This window comes from Nicotiana tabacum, chromosome 22 (assembly GCF_000715075.1).
Source record: "Nicotiana tabacum cultivar K326 chromosome 22, ASM71507v2, whole genome shotgun sequence".
In the NCBI taxonomy this organism is placed as follows: Eukaryota; Viridiplantae; Streptophyta; class Magnoliopsida; order Solanales; family Solanaceae; genus Nicotiana; species Nicotiana tabacum.
Window position 1 is genome coordinate 187764772 of NC_134101.1, and position 20297 is coordinate 187785068.

The 20297-nt window shown below is 35.7% G+C and overlaps 1 protein-coding gene across 3 annotated transcripts; it reads left to right on the top strand.

Annotated features, from left to right (window-relative positions):
* Positions 1 to 1107: 1107 nt before the first annotated feature.
* LOC107826978 (NAD-dependent malic enzyme, mitochondrial-like) lies at positions 1108 to 19961 on the top strand. Of its 3 annotated transcripts, none has more exons than XM_075244828.1 (5): positions 1108 to 1265; positions 1350 to 1433; positions 9250 to 9356; positions 10893 to 11004; positions 19659 to 19961. In XM_075244828.1, exons 1-5 carry the CDS (start codon positions 1152 to 1154, stop codon positions 19710 to 19712), a joined length of 471 nt encoding a protein of 156 aa, XP_075100929.1. In that variant the 5' UTR covers positions 1108 to 1151; the 3' UTR covers positions 19713 to 19961. The 3 variants fall into 3 exon arrangements, with proteins under 3 accessions (XP_075100929.1, XP_075100927.1, XP_075100928.1); XM_075244826.1 differs by lacking the exon at positions 19659 to 19961 and adding an exon at positions 16175 to 16380; XM_075244827.1 differs by lacking the exon at positions 19659 to 19961 and adding an exon at positions 14594 to 14819.
* Positions 19962 to 20297: the final 336 nt, after the last annotated feature.

Below are 20297 nucleotides of genomic sequence, written 5' to 3' on the forward strand. Positions count from 1 at the left end.
AAACATTACCTCTGGTAGAAGATTATTCATATCGGGTACAATGAGCTTATTCTTTCAGTACTCCGTTATGGATAAACATTACTCTCAGTAGAAGATTATACATATCTGGTACAGTAGCAGCTTACACAACAACTTCCTTTCTTCTATAAATAAAAGAGATTTCAGTTCATTATGTACATAAGTTTGAATTCGAATAATATATTAGTTTCTCTCTATACCTGTCTTTACTTTACAGTCTTTATTTTATAACACGTTATCAGTACGAGACTCTGCCATCTCGAGCAAATACTTTGAAAGTATCTGAGGTATGAACTTTCTTTTTCTATATAATGTCAAATCTTTCTAAACTTGAATTTGTAGCCTGGATATATCGGGCAAAAGCTACATGTCTTGGGTGCTTGATGCTAAAATTCATCTTGATGTGATGGGTCTGGCAGACACCATCAAGGATAAAATCAGGCATCAAACCAAAACTGTGCCAAAACAATGATATTCTTACGCCATCACCTTGATGAGGGCCTGAAAATGGAATATCTCACTATTAAAGATCCAGTCATACTGTGGAATAATTTGAAATATAGATATGACCACCTGAAGATGGTCGTTCTTCCACAGGCATGTTATGATTGGACTCATCTAAAGCTACAAGATTTTAAATCTATAAGTGAATATAATTCTGCTATGTTCAGAATTATTTCCTAATTGAAATTATGTGGTGATAATATTACCGATCATGATATGTTGGAGAAAACTTTCACCACTTTTCATGCCTCAAATATGCTCCTGCAGCAACAATATCGAGATATGAGATTTAAAAAGTATTCTGAACTTATCTAACATCTTCTTATAGCCGAGCAACATAATGGGCTATTAATGAAAAACACGGCCAATATGAGAAAGAGAAGCTAGGCAGGTCGTGTAAAATGGGTTACCGGTCGGGTTATAAATAAAAGGGTGGTTTGGTTTTGGGCTAGGAGTAATTGGGCTAATGTTGGTCCAAAAATTGTTTAAAATTGGGATGTTATTTAAATACCCAAAATTTATCAAAATAATTTATAAAATATGCTTAATAAATAAATGAAAATATTATTTATACACTAAAATGCTTAATATCTCTTTCATTTTCCCTGAAGTTGAGGATATTCTTTTTCATGCCCACAGATTTGGGATTGCAAGAGCATCGACTTGATGGAGAGGAGTATCTTGAAGTAATTGATGAATTTATGGAGGCTGTTTATACTCGTTGGCCCCATGTGATTGTGCAGGTACATTCCTTGGTCATTTGAGCTCTTGTCTTCATTCTCGTCACAAATTTCATGTTATGTATGTAATGTCCTTTTAATTCACAGTTTGAAGATTTTCAAAGCAAGTGGGCCTTCAAGCTGTTGCAGCGTTATAGAAACAACTATAGAATGTTTAATGATGATGTCCAGGTAAATAACTTTTGTCAGTCATTGTAGAAGTATTTTAGTAAAATAAGATTATAGTTGTAAATGAGTGACTAATTAAAAGCTCTTACCTCATTGATTGACATTCTTAGGATTAGGGTATTCTATTGAATGTAGCAAAAGTATAAACTGGTAAAAACATCAGTAAGACTTTCAAGGCTTCTACTTATGTGTCTGCAAACATTAACGGGAGGAAAAAAAAGTATGTGGATTCGCCATGGTGTCTCATGTTATTTGAGAGTGCACAAAGGCTACTCAAGAATTGTGATATTGCTTTACATGGCATTACTTCCCCAACCTTTTCTTGTGCTTGGGTGCTAGACTGAGGTGAAACTTCAGTGGTCAAGTCCCTATTGTTGTTGCACCCCTTACTCATACCCTCCTTGTTTGTTGAAATGGAAAAGCATAATACTTGACTGATCCCTTGTGTTGTTGCACCTCTCCAGAGTAGTGAACAATGAACAGTGAAAAAGCACCCATATTTTTGGGAGCTCTAAGTTTACAGCGCAATTAAAGCGTGGGTTTTAGCAAAGAAGCGTCAAGGAAAAATAATAGAAATGTAATGCAAGAAAAGGTGACTATATACACAAAGAACATTTAATTGGACAAAAGAATTAAACCACTATAATTAAGCTACAAATATGCGGTTAAAATCATGCCATTCAAGACCAAGTTCAATTTTAAATTTGTAGGTCTTTGTTTGCTAGTTTTCTTATACTAAATCTCTAATTTCTTGTTCTTAATCAATAAAACTTTAATCATGACTTTTTCTTAGCAACTAATGAATCACATCCTAAACTATATTTATTGTCCACTGCTGGTTGCCAAGTCCTGCATTCGCCAAGAGCATTTCTTCCTTAAGCATAAAACTTCAGACCGTAAGGCGTTTTCTCTACATAAGAAAAAAATGGAATTGGATCTTGGAAATGATCGACTCACATAGATGTTCATCATAAGCCTTTGTTTTTTCCTCCTCCCTGTGTTCTATTAATCAGAAGCATCCAGCAACACCAGGCCTCGCCCATGCCAATAAAAAAGAGTTAAGCTATTAAACTAAGCTGTTTTTGGGAGCTCAGTAGATGAGCATGACCTAGAACCTTGGTGCCTACACTAATGCCTCATTTGTTTGCACTTAATGGAGGTCTGAATGTTAATCATTCAAATTTCAGACATTAAGTGCGTTTGTTTTTAAAGTCTAAATCTTACTTATTCAGATTTTAATCATTAAGTGTGTATATTTTTTACTCCATAACCACTTAATGGGTCTGAATAGGCCTGTATGATTAAAATCTATAACAGAGACTTAATTTCATTAAGATGTTATCATTCATATTCATTATTAATTGCCGCCACCGCCTACCATTATCAACTACCACCATACCACCACCACCATCCTCAATCATAGTCGCCACCGTATCGACTACCGCCATCCACCACCCCCACAACTCCCACCACCATCATTCTCAACCACAACCAACACTCGTCCACCTCAAACCACAACTAACCACCCATCACCATCAATAACCATATTCGGCACTGCCCATCATTATAAACTACCACCACCCACCACCACCTTTCTCAATCACAACTACAAGCATCACCCGCCATTATTAACTATCACCATCCACCACCACCATCCTCAATCAATATCGAGCAATGACTGTGGCAACATGTGAGCTAGTTTGGATCAAACATTTGCTTAATGAGTTGAAATTTGGTGAGGTCAGCAAGATGAAACTTGTGTGTGATAACCAAGCTGCCCTTCATATTGCATCAAATCCGGTGTTCCATGAGAGAACCAAACACATTGAGATCGACTGTCACTTCGTCAGAGAAAAGATACTCTCAGGAGATATTGTTACAAAGTTTGTGAAGTCGAATGATCAGCTTGCATATATTTTCACCAAGTCCCTTACTAGTCCTCGTATTGCTTACATATGTAACAAGCTCGGTACATATGATTTGTATGCACCGTTGAGGGGAGTGTAAGATAGTTATGTACATAATATGAATTAGTCCTAGTCCCGCATAGAATAGGAATATGATATGTATTGTATAAATATGACTCATTGTATTATAATTAAACGAAATATCAATAATAGATTTTTCTCCCATGCATTCTCACAGTAACAATTAAAATTAAACCTTCATCTTAGCTAGTTGTATCACCTATATGGATTCTTTACCTCACTGTTTTTTGTTCTTGGCCAAGTCTATATTGATTTCGAGAGATTGTAGGTTCTTCGAGGAAAATTCCACTTAGATGATTCTTTTTTTTAGAAGGTAATATTTGTTGCATATATATTAACTGTATCAAAACAAGAATAACTATCCATAATTACAAAGGGTGGTACAGGAAGATTTTCAAGTCCTTACAAGGATCCTAAAACATCAACAAAAGATTCTGGATCTTCCATGTACTCTTGCTTACACCAAAAATAAAAAAGAGCTAAACAATGCATTTTCATTCTCTGGATAGAACTATGTCTATCTTCAAAACATCTTTGGTTTTTCTCTTTCCAAACAGTCCACCAAATGTAAGCTGGGACAATCTTCTATCTCTCTTTCTGATTAGGGGAGCTACTGAGTGTGTTCCAGCATTCTAGAAGTTCAATAGTACTCCTTGGCATTACCCACATGATTCCTTTCAAGTTAATGAAAATCCTCCAAATTTGTTGTGTTATCCTGTGGTGCAAAAAAAGATCGTTGATTGTCTCTGCCTCTTCTCCACATAAGTAGCATCTAGAGCATAGGTGGAAGCCCTTCTTATAAGATTACTCTCAGTTAAGACTGCTTTTCTGGCTAGCAGCTACGTGAATCAAGCAACTTTGTATGGAATTTTGACTTTCCAAATTAGTTTCCAAGGCCAACTTCCAATCTGATTATTAGAGGTGTTGTATTCCTTGTAGGCAGACTTGACTGAGAATTTACTTTGCTTATACCTTTGCCAGAACATACAATCTTCAGGAGTGGATGTCCATTTGAATTGATCCAAGGTGTTGTAGAATTCTGTTAGCCTGACGATCTCCCAGTCACTGAATAATCTTCTATAGCTAAGGTTCCATCATTGGTTTGACCATACATCTCCCACATTTGCTCCTTGCTGCTGGTTCGGGCTATAAATGTTTGGGAAAGTCTGTTTCAAAGGACATTGGCCTAGCCAGGTGTCATCCCAGAGAGAAGTTTTCATTCCATTTGCCACCTTGAATCTAGATTTGTTTCTGAACTTTGGCCACAAGTTCCTGATTGATCTCCATAGACTGACATCATAAGGACTGGTTGTAGAGTTGGTAATCCAATTAATTTCCATTCCATACTTCATTCTAATGACATCTTTCCATAGTGAGTGTTCACTTGAAGCAAATCTCCAGAGCCATTTCATCATTAGGCTGTGGTTCTGAATTCTTAGGTTCCTAATGCCCACCCTTCCTTTCTTTTTGCTGGTTACAAGTGAGTCCCAATTGACCAGGTGAATTTTGCCTGTCACTGTTGCCTTGCCAAAGAAAGTTCCTTCTCAATGCATCTATTCTTTTGACTACATTTGCCGGGATAGGAAATAGAGACATCATGTGAGTGGGCAAGGCATCCAGTACACTATTGATTAGAACTAGTCTGCCCCCTAGGGAAAGATATTGGCTTTTCCAGTTAACTAGTTTCTTTTCACACTTCTCTAGTACACCATTCCAAATTTCTTTTGACTTGCTCTTTGCTTCCAAAGGCATTCCAAGATACACTGAAGGAAGTTCTCCAATTCTCCCTCCCAGAATGTTAGCTAGGTATTGGATATTAGGGACCTCATTGACCGGATATAGACGACTCTTGCTCCAATTAATATGCAACCTAGATATGGCTATTCTAGGTCTACATCATTTCCGTTTGGCACCTTCAATCATCAAATGTCGCACTACTGTGGTTCCTTGGAGGTCTTTGTAGCATATGGTCAAATCATCTTAGGCTCCCTTTTTTTCATTTTCCTTTATGCTACTTGCATGGTGTGATCAATCCTTAGACTTGTCCAATTGTTCTGTAGCTGTACATCCATATTAAAGCTGGCATCTCTGGGATAATCATCTTATGGTAGAGATCCACGTTCACTCTCATAAAACATGGCCGGTCTCACCTTCATGTTTTAGAACTTCCATTTTACTTTGTTAAGGATCTTTCTATTGCATCATACTCTGATATCTCTCCTCTATTTCAGCAATCCTGTTTAATTCTATTTTACTGAGTTTGGATATTGGATTTTTTTGCATTTACACAAATAAAGTTTACTTCACTTAGGGTGTGTTTGGTAGGAAGGAAAATATTTTCCTAGAAAATGTTTTCGTGGAAAATGAGTGGTTTTATCACTTATTTTCCCTTGTTTGGTTGGTGAGTGAAAAACTTTTTCCGGAAAATATTTTCTAGTATTTGGTTAGAGAGTAGAAAATATTTTTTTATGCTACTCTCCTCACCCCCTTTCCCCAAGTCTCCATGTTTCCTTGCCCCCATCCCCGTCCCCAAATACCCAACGTTTTCAGGACTCTATTTTCTTCAGTAATTTAATTATTCTTCTACAAATTCACACAAATACTCCATAACTATAAAGAAAATACTCTTTTTTGGTTGAAAAAGAAAGTACTCTTTCTACAACACGAAAATAAAGTAATCATTGTATTGAAATAAAAGAAAATACCTTTTCTACCTCATGAAAAGAAAATACTCATTTTGTTGAAATAAAAAAAATACTTTTTTATATCATGAAAAGAAAATACTTATTTGTTCAAATGAAAAAAAATATATCTATAACATGAAAAGAAAGTACTATTAATAACATTTTTATTAAGGCTGGGGTAGGGAACGAGGGTTTTGGGGGGGGGGGTAGGGTTAGGGTAGGGGTGGTGGGTTAGGTGGGGGTGAGGGTTGGCGGGGATGGGGAATAGAGTGAGGAAGGTTGAAAAAGAGTTGGGAAATGTTTTTCCTTCTCTTGGTAGGGAAAACATTGTTTTCCAGTTGGAGGAAAATGAGTTGATGAGGGAAATATTTTCCAAAACATTTAAGCCAACCAAACATGGGAAAATTAGAAAACATTTTCCGAAAAATGGTTTCCTTCGTACCAAACACACCCTTAGTGTTAATCCTTCTTTTGGGTGCTTATTTGACTGTACATATGTTTTATCTTGCTTCTACTTTTACGAAGATGCTTATTCTCTAGAGTATTTCTCCATACTTCCAGCTTTTGGTGACGTTACATGTAACAGAGATCTCATAAAATCTAGCACTTCTATTTTGCTTTATGAGTCAATCAATATTGTTGAGAAAACATATGTACTTTTGACTGGACGAAAAATAAATTTATATGGATGACATTACAGGCATTCTTAAGCTTTTCCTTCGAATGACTACATAACCTTAGTGCATGTCATCACATGTATGTTATTTTTTTATCAGTAAAATGAGGATTTTATTCACAAAAGACAACACTAAGATGGTGCTGTAATTTGTACAATTGTGAACTGACCCAAAAGTATAGTTCCTTTTAGTACTGTAGGCAATTAATGAATCTAACACGGATACATATATTCCTCTTTTTGCCAAAAAGAAAGCAAAAGTATACAACTGAGTTTGATCTTCAAAATAGATTGGGAAAATTTCACATAAGAACAAACTGAGCTCCCTGCTTTTCAATTTTATAGCCCATATTTCAATTTACAACCAACTAGCCCAAAAATAATAGGCTAAGATTCAACATCCAACTCCAATAGGTTCTAGAAATTACTATTTAATTTTTAAAAAAGATTGCTCAAGCTTTTAAGTTAATTTTCGAATCAGTAACTGTGACTCAAATATTAGTTCAACAAACCAAATCCATTTGGATGGCGAAAATTAAATTTTTAACAAGCTTAAACATGTGGGTTTAAATTTCGAATTTGATTTTGTGAGAAATTTGGAGTGGGTGTTATTTAGACTTGTTAGAAATAGTATAAGGAGGTTGTATATAAAATTTGAAGTCATTTAATGAAGATTTGGACTGGTTTTAAACAAGAATTGTAACTGAAAATCGTGGAAGAAGTTTGTCTACAGACGCTTGTATAAAGGTGTATAATAGTGTATAAGATGTGTTTATACTCTTATATACACTATTATACAAGATTATACATAAAACTGACTTCGTCTTCTTCCTTTCGTCTTTTCTAAAATTTAACTCAAATCTTGTTCAAATATACTCCAAATCACTTCAAATTTAAATTTTGGACTCCTTTTGATATTTTCAATCAATTGGAACAACACACAATCCAAACAACTAACAAACTCAAAAAATCCTATTTTCGAAAGCAAAGCTTTGAATGGCCTTCAATGGTGGACTTCTACTCTTCAATTTTCTTACATTGCAACCAGGTGACACAGGGTAAGAAGCAGCAATGGCGGACGACCCTTTGAAGCATATGTAGAAGATGTGAGAAGAAGAGAGAGTGTGAAAGCAATGGTTGTGAGAACACATATTTAACTCCATGGCGTTTAGAAGCAATGGTTGTAAGAACACAAAGTTTTGAATTTGCTAGTGCTTTCAAAATATGTACAATATGGGCTAGATTGGGTAAAACTTAAAAATATGGGCCATTTTTTGTTATGGTGTGAAGTCATGTGTATTTTCTTGTAATTCTTTCAAATAGATTCGTCTTTTCCTTCAGAACACCACCGGTTTCTTTCTCTCCAATCTCCATAATGTCCGCCACTTACAGGTGGATATGGTTTAATGGCATTCCAGGTTCTTCTTTTCTTTTTGGTAAAATACAAAAGTTGCCCTCTAAATTGTCCGGAAAATTCATTTACATGCCTTAACTTTAGGGGCAACTTATCACCCCCTATTCTTGGTTTTGGCATTTCAGGGTGGTAATAATTCCACTTCAGACAAGAATAGGGGATGATAGATTGGTGTAAAATTAAGGTGTGTAAATGACTTTTTTGAACAAGTTTAAGGGGTAACTCTATGTATTTTCCCTTCTTTTTTCCGGTGCTTTCTGTACCAACAACTGAGAGGTTCTCTTTTGGAATTAGGCATGACCTATTTGAGTCACATGTAATGTAAGTTAATAACAAGGTATGTTATTAGTGGAGAGCACTAAGGGTTTTTCTTGATATCACAAAAATCATGTCTTTTTGGATTAATTATTAATGTGACCACTGAAGGAGGTGTACATTGTCGGAGAAACAGGAAGTGTGGTTCCTGTAATCATGGAAAAAGGGAATCTAACTAAATTAACCATATGTTGATGTGTCTTCCAATATTGGTACATAAATTTTTCAATGCTTATAGCTTGTAACTTTTGACTGTCTCATAGTCGGTGTATGATGTTCATCCGTTAACATGTCAAATTCAAAATGGTGAGAGTTGTGTTTGAATGTGAGAAAACACTCAAACTATGGCTGTGTAACTGAGAGAATTCAATTATTGGCAAAGCGAGCATACGAAGAACTATTTTTTATTTTGCTTCCTATGCTGATAACCTTAGTCTGGGACTTAGATAACAACTGGTGTTGATCATTTTCTTACATATTGTTGCATTATTTGTTTTTCTGGTTTGTGATGGGTGTTTCTTACTCCCAATGAGACATTTTGCTTCCAGTCAACTGATTTGCTCAAATCATTTTTTCTTCTTTCCTCTTAAAATATAGAGCCGTAATGCATCATTCTTGTATGTGTCTGCTCTTAACTTCACATCAATACATTCCTAACTGGAGTTCCTTAAATTCACTGCACTCCTCATTGTTTAACCAAGTTTTGTATGACAAACATGGTGCCATTTTGTTTTCAATTCAGGGAACTGCAGGAGTTGCCCTCGCTGGCCTTTTGGGAGCTGTAAGAGCACAGGGAAGGCCAATGATTGATTTCCCAAAGATGAAGATTGTGGTGGCAGGTGCTGGAAGGTTAGAGTAGTAAACTGTTCTTTCCGCTAATTACACCCATGTAATTTCTTACTCGAGTCATTAGCATGCCATTGTGCAGGAACTGTTTCATGGTTCATGTGCTTCATTCTTTCTAGATTGCACGAATGCACAACTCTTTCTATGTTCCAACTCAATCCTATCCTTTTGTTCATATATAATTACCTTGCATCATAGAAATAGTATTTGATTCAATATAGTAAATTTGGTTATTCAGCTTTTGCATTGTTTGTTGAATGGTTAGTGATGGTAGAAGATGTTCAGGGTGATACATAGAAGGAATAAGGTCTCATGTTGAGTTGAATTACTGTAGCCTTTCATTTTGCACGAGTTACTTGTGGACTGAGAACGGGGGAGAGACAGTTGACGATGTTAAAGAAAATGGGCCATGAACCTAACTCAACTCCAAGAGCTAGCTCATGAAGTGAGGATTGTTCATGACATAAAAGGAGACAATTACTTTTTTTCCTTTACCAATATGGGATGCTAACACCCCTCAGCACACCTAAGGCTGGACATCTAGAGTGTAGATAACATAATATGAGGGGGCCCAACATTGCGTAAACCAAGAACAAGGATGAGTCTAGGTCTAATACCACATTAAAGAAAATAGATATTGAGCCTAACTCAATCCGAATAGCCAGCTCATGTTGTGCGTGCAGTTGCTCTATGGCATGCAGTAAACCGAACACGCAAAAGTACTTGTCTTCCCTTTTTCCATTTTGAAATTGCATTTAGGTTTTGGGGAGCTTCATGGCCTGCCTTTTTGACATATTATTATGGACTATATCCTCACCTAATATAGCTCTTATTGAATGAAAAATGTTCTGGTAACTGATTTGATATATTGCTATTGTTGTTGTTGTTGATGATGATGATGATGTTGTGTAATATGGGTCTAAGATGATCTTAAACGAGTGGCAAAGGTCAGTGATGATTTGTTTAGTCGACCCCAACTTGCTTGAATATTGAGGTGTAGTTACTGTATATGACTGATTTGACATCTATAAGTTAGTAACTTCTGAGATTTTACAAACTATAACTTAAAGAACTTGGTATATCAAATCAATGAAAAATAGAAGTAACTAATCATATAATATTATACTGGCCCATCTTCAATAACCTTTTTCATGATTTTGCCCTCCAAGATCTATCTTTGCACAACTTCGAGAAGGTTGGGAGAGCTATCTTCTTATGTGGCTTGTTTGTCTTGAGGATGTCCATCTGTACTTACCCTTAAACAATACTAAGTTGTAGTAGTCTGCAGAATACCATTTGCTTGGGACATAATTTTTATCTTGCAGAGTGAAATGGAAACATGAGGCTTGATTGGCTTGTTTTCCTTATTTTAAATGTTAAATTTCCATCTATCTGCATCAGAGACTTTTCCGCTATAAAAACTCTGTGTAGCTCAACTTACAGGTCAATGTATTGTGTTTATATTTAGTAGGCATAGGAGCCTGTGCATTTTGCTAAAGCTTTTAAGGTTTCTCTTTTTAAAATCTTTTCGTGGTGCAGTGCAGGAATAGGGGTTCTTAATGCTGCTAGGAAGACAATGGCGAGAATGTTAGGGAATACTGAAATTGCTTTTGAAAGTGCAAGGAGCCAGTTCTGGGTGGTAGATGCCAAGGTGAGCTTCTCCTCAGATGTTTCTTTCTGGCTCAAAATTTTCTTTTAAGCTTTGGTCAAGGAATATAGCATTTTTGTTGTTATATTCCTTAATTATATGGTGTTCTTGTCTTTTTGTTATTGAATGTTAGCCATGTCCCATTCATAATTATCTTGAAGAATCTTTACTTTTTTTAATTATTTTCCTGCTTTCATTTTTTTTTTGAGTAATAGTAGAAACAATAAAAAAGGGTAGCCAAGCGCACTAAGTTCCCGCTATTCGCGGTGTCCGAGGAAGGGCCGGACCACATTGGGTCTTATGTACCTTTAGCTGTACCATTTCTGCAAGAGGTATTTCGCAGTTTGAACGCGTAACCTCTTGGTCACTTGGAACCACCTTTATCCGTTGCGCCAAAGTTTCCCTTCAATAGTAGACATGATAGTGTTCATAATATCTTCGTTGTTCTTAGCAAGGTGCATTTAAGTTTTTTTTTCTCATATAAAAAAGCACATTGAACTTTTGAAAGATGTCTAACCATTGAAATGGATACAAAGTTAACATACAATTAATTAGAACTATTTGAAACCCATCAATAGAATTTATTTTTTTAAAAAAGATTTGCTAGCTCAAGACCAAATATGTTCTTCCACCTGCCATACTTATTTAATCTCAAAAGCAAGTCAAACATCAAGGTTTAGAATGAAAAGCCATCAATTTTCGTTCTTGTATTTCTTGGGTTATAGAAAAATTTGAGAGAGTAAATAAGGTTCTTCACGTTGTGGGGTAAGCCCGATCTGAAGTACACCTTAGAAGTCATCAGTGAGTTGCTCTAGATTTTAATGTGTATTGGATCTATTTGAAGTGTTTATGTTTTAATATGTACGGTGGAAAGCAAAGACGAGGAAGAGAAGAGAACGAATAAGGAGTGGTATAAGGCCGTCAAGAAGGAGGCGAAGTTAGCGGTTACGGTTGCGAAGACAAGAACTTGGGGACAATGGTGGGAGAAGAAGTTGTAAAGGTTAGCCAAGGCGAGAGAGAGGAAAGCCTGCGACCTGGACCAAGTGAAGTGCATCAAAGACGAGGAGGGCAAAGTATTGGTGAAGAGGCACATATTAGACGAAGATGGTAGACATACTTCCATAAACTCTTGAACGAATTTGGAGCACTCTGAGAGTCGCGAGATTTCGGGTGTTGTAGGCGTATAAAGGTTGAAGAGGTTAAGGGGGCTATGCGTAAGATGAACAAGGGAGGAGCAACCGGGCCAGACGAGATCTTGATGGATTTTGGAATAGCTCGAGCAACGCTGGCTTAGAGTGGCTCACTGAGCTGTTTAATGTCATTTTTAGGACATCTAAAATGCCCGAGGAACGGAGGTCGAGTACGATAATTCCGTTGTACAAAAATAAGGGTGATATCCAAAATTGCAACAACACACTATAAAAATTTGGGAGAGGGTGTTGAGATGAGAATGAGGAGAAGAGTGTCTATTTTCGAGAACTAGTTCGGCTTTATGTCGGGGCGATCGACTATCGAAGCCATTTATCTTATAAGGAGATTGGTGGTGTAGTATAGGGTGAGGAAGATGGACTTGCATATAGTGTTCATTGATATGGAGAAAGCATACGACAAAGTCTCAAGGAAAGTCATATGGAGGTGTTTGGAGGCTAGAGGTGCTCCTGTAGCATACACTAGCGCGATTAAGGACATGTGTTATGGTGCTAAGACCCGACTAAGGACAATGGAAGGAGACTCGGGAGATTTCCTAGTCGTACAAGAACAAGGGTGATATCCAAAATTGCAACAACTATAGGGGTATCAAGCTGTTAAGCCCCACTGTGAAAATTTGGGAGAGGGTGGTGGAGATGAGGGTAAGGAGGATAGTGTCTATTTTCGAGAACCAGTTAGGCTTTATGCCGGGGCGATCGACTACTGTAGCCATTCATCTTATAAGGACATTGGTGGAGCAGTATACTGTGAGGAAGTGAGACTTGCATATGATGTTCATTGATCTTGAGAAAACGTTCGACAAAGTCCCAAGGAAAGTCCTACGGAGGTGCTTGGAGGCTAGAGGTGTTCCTGTAGCGTACACTAGGGCGATTAAGGACATGTATGATGGAGCAAAGACCCGGTAAGGACAGTGGGAGGAGACTTGGGACACTTCCCAGTCGTGATGGGGTTGCAGTGTGTAAGCTGCTACTGTACCATATATGGATAATCTTCTACTGAAAGTAATGTTTATCCATAACGGAGTACTGAAAGAATAAGCTCATTGTACCCGGTATGAATAATCTTCTACCGGGGGTAATGTTTATCCATAATAGAGTATCGAAATGATAAGGCTATTATACCCGGTATGGATAATCTTCTACGGGGAATAATATTTATCCATAACTGGGTACCGAAGTGATAAGCTTCTTCAGGAGGCTTATTTTCAATAGAGTACTAAATAGATAAACATATTTACGGCGGAGTCCCATATGGATAAGCTTCTTCAGGAAGCTTATTTACAACGGATTATTAAATGAACATCCATAATATAAAATATTTATAACACTCCCCCTTGGATGTTCATTAAAAGATAATGTGGCTCATTAAAACCTTACTAGGAAAAACCACGTGGGAAATAAAATCTTAGTGAAGGAAAAAAGAGTACACATATTTAGTAATACGCATTGCTAGGTGTCTCATTAAAAACCTTATAAGGAAAACCCTTTGGGAAAAAACCTTAGTAAGGAAAAAAGAGTGCATCGCGTATTTTACTCCCCCTGATGAAAACTTTGTTTCAAATATTTGAGTTTCCGCATTCTAATCTTGTATCTGCATAACCAATACGATCTGCACCACCTATAAATGCATAACAATTACATTGAGATAGAGTATTTCAGGACCAAGGAGTTCATCATCCTCTTCTGGAGGTCGGAACAGATCCTTATTCACTTTAAGTGATCGAACACCCATTGATGTACTTAATGGGTGCGCTTTATCCATGAAAAAGCATTTAAAGACCCTTTCTGTATAGACAAATTGATGGATAAAGATCTCGTCTGCTAAATATTTAATTTGCAGACCAAAGACAAATTTTTATTTTCCAAGATCTTTCATCTCAAATTCTATCTTAAGATATTCAATTGCCTTTTGGAGCTCTTCTGGAGTTCCAACAAATTTTATGTCATCAACATAAACATCAAGTATAACAAATTCTGATGATATTTTCTATATAAAAATACATGGACAAATAACATCATTTATGTAATCTTCTTTCAGCAAATATTTACTGAGGCGATTATACCACACATGCATTGATTGCTTTAAACCGTACAAAGATCTTTATAATTTAATCGAGTACATTTCTCAAGACTTTGAATTATATGCTTCAGGCATTTTCAATCCTTCAAGGATCTTCATATAGATTTAATCAAATAAGTCATATAGGTTAAGACTTGTATCTAAATAGTATGACATCTTCAAGTGTCTGGACTGCTGAAGCGATCCTCACAATCTTTTACAATATTATGCACTATATTGTATCAAATATATCATCGACGATCATTTTGTCTCAGTTCCTAAGCGACATAACTTGTTGAGATCTCACTACTTTCTTTATTTTTAGGTACCTGAACTTCTTTGGGAGTTTTATGAAATGTTATGTCGTGGGATCTTCTAGAGCCTATTTCCTCCTCATTATGATCATTTTGAGCATTAGCTCCTACCATTTTTCAAGGATTGTTACCTTTGGAACCGATTGGTCTACCACGCTTCATGCGTACAGTAAACTCTATCCTTCAGGGACTTTAATTTTAATAGGAGCATTTGTAGCAGAAATATGATATTAAATTTTGGATCAGCAAATGCTTCTGGCATTTGACTTGAATTATAATTCGATTCATATAGCATATTTTTCAGCTGTTTATTCCATCCACCAAATGTTAGAAAATTAACATATATCCCCAGTCTTCTTTGGGAAACATATCTTTGTTTATTGTGGTAGAAAAATTAATCATATACTACACATAAAAAAATAGTAAAAATATTTGATTTCTGATCCTAAACCAATTGTGAGGGGAGGACTTTATCATATATTGTTGATCTGATGCATACATGTGCTGCTGTATGCAATTTAGAATATCTTAGATCAACACATGAAGCTTTGTTCTCATAAGCAATCGTTTAGCCATTAGTATGAGGTATTCAATGCTAAACCAGCTTGGATATAAATCAGCATTATCAAGATGAACCGTCTTGATTTCATAATCTTAAAGTTATGCTCTTAATTGAGAAAATCAATTATATGCCCCTTCTAGGGTGTAGAAAAAAGGAGGTGTGACACATTTAACACTAAACCTAATGAAATTAACAATTGTTAATAATTAAAGGCTTGGGGTAAAATTCCATTCATGGCCGAGATACCCTTTGATCCTTGGCACTTCAAAGTTCACAAGGATCTTAAGGACCTCGAGCAGTGCTTGTGTCAAGGAGAATATCTCAACCAATAAATTCTACTTCCAAATACCCCTAACTACTCGCACTTACTCTTCCTTATAGGTTTGCGTGCTAATGAGGCACTCGCTATAAATTCTAATACAACAATAGTGAATACACAGAAGGAGATGTATATTTCCTGTAAATAGCTGTTCAGAATACTGCAGATAATACCATAAGAGATCATAGTTCATATACAAGCATATGATACACTGTCATGTACTTTATCAGGCTTGAGAGTACTCAACAAAATCAGTTACAGGTTCTGGAAAGTAATGAGAACACTAACATGCTAATACAAGAACTCAGAACAAGTAAGTCATGTAGTTCAAAGGAGCATAGGAGATATCATGTGTATTAACCTCACTAATCCTACTGGCAGGTTCATACTTATGAATATTATTAGTTGTAATCATGTACTTAATAAAGTATATACTTAATGAAAGCCTACACATAGATTAGCACTCCACTTATTACTAAGTGTAAGGGTTAACAGTCCACTTCAGGGTTCTTAAAAGACAAGGATAAGCAAATACATCTACTTAACAAGTGATACAACCTCTAAAGAAATCTTTCATTCCATCTAGGTTGGTTAGAAGTTAAATACACAATTCTACACTCAACAAAAGCAGACAAGAATCAAAGAGTTTCTTCTAAGTTTATAATGGCTACTGTTAACTTATATTGACTTAACAATGCTATATGATTTCAGGGACACATGTATGAGCAGGTGAGACGACAGAACTTGTTCAAGAACAAACTGAGTGCAGAAATCCCTAGAGATAGTATTTAAACACACACATGTGATAGTCTTACGGGATCACAACATGGAAAACATGATTGAACATCATGAGATCGAGTTAGCAGCATCACCATGTATAAGTTTCAGGAAAAGTCAATGAGAGCATCACATTAAGGATCTATCATACAAGTTGTATATAAGAACTTAGTCATGATGAAGCTTAGTTTAATACTTTAGCACAATAGATGAACTTAAATACCATAGATGCATCTTAACCATGTTTCATAACTTAAGCTAAAAGTGGAGCAACCTTCATAATAACACAAAGGTAGTACAAAGATACAATAAATTTTAGGACATGCTTATACAATGAAATCCCAGACCTGACTTATAGTCATGAGTTTTAACAGAAAACTAATGATCTTTTAATAGGGTTACAGAAGCACCTCTGGAAGGAGAAATTGATCTAAATGTCGAGATCTGATGTACCTAGACTAAGGTGACAATCCTATCTTTATCATTAAAGGGTTCATTCCATTTAGGTTAGTTTATCAAGTGAATCATATCCATAACACTATGACAAAATAACATAGCATACAAGAGAATCACAGTAGAACATCAGAAGGTCTAATAATTAAGATAACTATATGAGATCATTTCAAATTTTTTTAGTTAATCTCAGAAACTTAACAATATATAAGTTATTCAAAGGCATATTCATTAAGATTACTAGAATAACTGATTAGTACATGATTTTGATTTCAGGTTATTAAAGAAACTTGTACCCTAAAGTTTAGTAATAAATCATGAGCTAATAATAAAATACATAGAGGTAATTAACTATAACATATCAGAAAACAGTGTGAATTAACACGAAAATAACAGAACAAACATGATTTTAATTAAATGATTAAGAGAGAAGATAGGTCGAGGCTCACTAACCTTCTTTTGGGTAGCAAACCCCGTGAGTTTTTCTTAGCCGTTAAAAATCAAGAACTCAAACTCTGACCAATGTGATGCTCAAAATCTGGAAAGGAAATCAAAACTAATTAGAAACCCTAGCTTGATTTTACTACTTGAGAATAAAAGTTGATGTTTCTCTGTTTGTTAGGTGATTTTCATGTGTATCTTGTATTGTTAGGTGAGGGCATTGAAGGTTCCCTTTTATAGTGGAATTCAATGACTTAGGGTTCAATAGAAATCAAACTGATAGTGGAGAGTAATGGAGGGGTGGTGATATGAGCATAATTGGGTAAAATCAGAGGAGACAGAGGTAAGAACAGTAGAGATTTTACCTGAGACAGGGAATTTGACCGTCAAAGGCAAGAACCATCCAATAAGAGCCCCAATATCCAGAGGTCGTTTCGCTTGACCTCTGGACCAAGAATAATCATGATAACACTAGGAGACGGCCATGCAGTCCACAAATTTATCAAAGCATAGAAGAATTTCTAAAGATTTGACATTGCATCATTGGGTCTAGGGTTTCGGATTTGGGGATTTTGAATCTCGACGGTGAAATATGCGAAGAATCAGCGAGAATAGTGAATTAGGAGGACAAAGGAGATGATTTTCTGTCATGATTCATGACCTTGCATGAATTGGTGTAAGGTCTTGTGATTGATTTAGTCTGTGAGTTTAGAGAATAGAGATAGGAAAAGGAAAGGGGCGGCCGAGTCTGGTGAGAAATGATTAGGATTAGTGGTTATTTTTGAGTTAAAAATGGGAGATGGAATGTGAAGCATAAACAAAGGTAAATAACACCCACTCAATCAATAGCAAATACTAATATTAGACACCCATAAGTTTTACACATTAGGGTTGGATCACAAACCCTAGATAAAATCTAACTACTCATAATCGTTGACACGAAAAAAAAAGTAATTGAAGACATGAAACAAGAATTCGAATTCAAACATCAATAAAGTAAAGACAGGTATAGAGAGAAACTAATATATTATTCGAATTCAAACTGATGTACATAATGAAATGAAATCTCTTCTATTTATAGAAGAAAGGAAGCGTTGTGTAAGCTGCTACTGCACCATATATGGATAATCTTCTATTGAGAGTAATGTTTATCCATAACGGAGTACTGAAAGAATAAGCTCATTGTACCCGATATGAATAATATTCTACCGGGGGTAATGTTTATCCATAACAGAATATCGAAAGGATAAACTTATTATACCAGGTATGGATAATCTTCTACCGGAGATAATATTTATCCATAACCGGGCACCGAAGTGATAAGCTTCTTCAGGAGGCTTATTTTCAATAGATTACTAAATAGATAAACATATTTACTGCGGAGTCCCATATGGATAAGCTTCTTTAGGAAGCTTATTTACAACGGATTATTAAATGAACATTCATAATATAATATATTTATAACACTCCCCCTTGGATGTTCATTAAAAGATAATGTGACTCATTAAAACCTTACTAGGAAAAACCACGTGGGAAATAAAATCCTAGTGAAGGAAAAAAAAGTACACATATTTAGTAATACGCATTGCTAGGTGTCTCATTAAAAACCTTATAAGAAAAACCCTTTGGGAAAAAACCTTAGTAAGGAAAAAAGAGTGCATCGCATATTTTACTCCCCCTGATGAAAACCTTGTTTCAAATATTTGAGTCTCCGCATTCTAATCTTGTATATGCATAACCAATACGATCTGCACCACCTATAAATGCATAACAATTACATTGAGATAGAGTATTTCAGGACCAAGGAGTTCATCATCCTCTTCTGGAGGTCGGAACAGATCCTTATTCACTTTAAGTGATCGAACACCCATTGATGTACTTAATGGGTGCGCTTTATCCATGAAAAAGCATTTAAAGACCCTTTCTGTATAGGCAAATTGATGGATAAAGATCTCGTCTGCTAAATATTCAATTTGCAGACCAAAGACAAATTTTTATTTTTCCAAGATCTTTCATCTCAAATTCTGTCTTAAGATATTCAATTGCCTTTTGGAGCTCTTCTGGAGTTCCAACAAATTTTATGTCATCAACATAAACAGCAAGTATAACAAATTCTGATGGCATTTTCTATATAAAAATACATGGACAAATAACATCACTTATGTAATCTTCTTTCAGCAAATATTTACTGAGGCGATTATACCACACACGCATTGATTGCTTTAAACCGTACAAAGATCTTTATAATTTAATCGAGTACATTTCTCAAGACTTTGAATTATATGCTTCAGGCATTTTCAATCCTTCAAGGATCTTCATATAGATTAAATCAAATAAGTCATATAGGTTAAGACTTGTATCTAAATGGTATGACATCTTCAAGTGTCTGGACTGCTGGTCCGATCTTCACAATCTTTTATAATTTTGTGCACTATATTGTATCAAATATATCATCGACGATCATTTTGTCTCAGTTCCTAAGCGACATAACTTGTTGAGATCTCATCACTTTCTTTATTTTCAGGTACCTAAACTTCTTCGGAAGTTTCATGAAATGTTATGTTGTGGGCTCTTCTAGAGCTTATTTCCTCCTCATTATGATCATTTTGCGCATTAGCTCCTACCATTTTTCAAGGATTGTTACCTTTGGAACCGATTGGTCTACCACGCTTCATGCGTACAATAAACTCTATCCTTCAGGGACTTTAATTTTAATAGGAGCATTTGTAGCTGAAATATGATATTAAATTTTGGATCAGCAAATGCTTCTGGCATTTGACTTGAATTATCTTCTAAGTGAGGATCATATTAATGATAATTCGATTCATATAGTATATTTTTCAGCTGTTTATTCCATCCACCAAATGTTAGAAAAATTAACATATATCTCCAATCTTCTTTGGGAAACATATCTTTGTGTATTGTGGTAGAAAAATTAATCATATACCACACATCAAAAGATAATAAAAATATTTGATTTCTGATCCTAAACCAATTGTGAGGGGAGGACTTTATCATATATTGTTGGTCTGATGCATATATGTGCTGCTGTATGCAATTTAGGATATCTTAGACCAACACATGAAGCTTTGTTCTCATAAGCAATCGTTTAGCCATTAGTATGAGGTATTCAATGCTAAACCAGCTTGGATATAAATCAGCA

Excerpts from the sequence above, each read along its gene's own strand:
- LOC107826978 (XM_075244826.1), top strand. The coding sequence starts at position 1,152 with ATGCCCACAGATTTGGGATTGCAAGAGCATCGACTTGATGGAGAGGAG. Across the intron at positions 1,266-1,349 it reads GGCCCCATGTGATTGTGCAG|TTTGAAGATTTTCAAAGCAA; the intron begins GTACATTCCTTG and ends TTTAATTCACAG. Across the intron at positions 11,005-16,174 it reads TCTGGGTGGTAGATGCCAAG|GGACACATGTATGAGCAGGT; the intron begins GTGAGCTTCTCC and ends ATATGATTTCAG.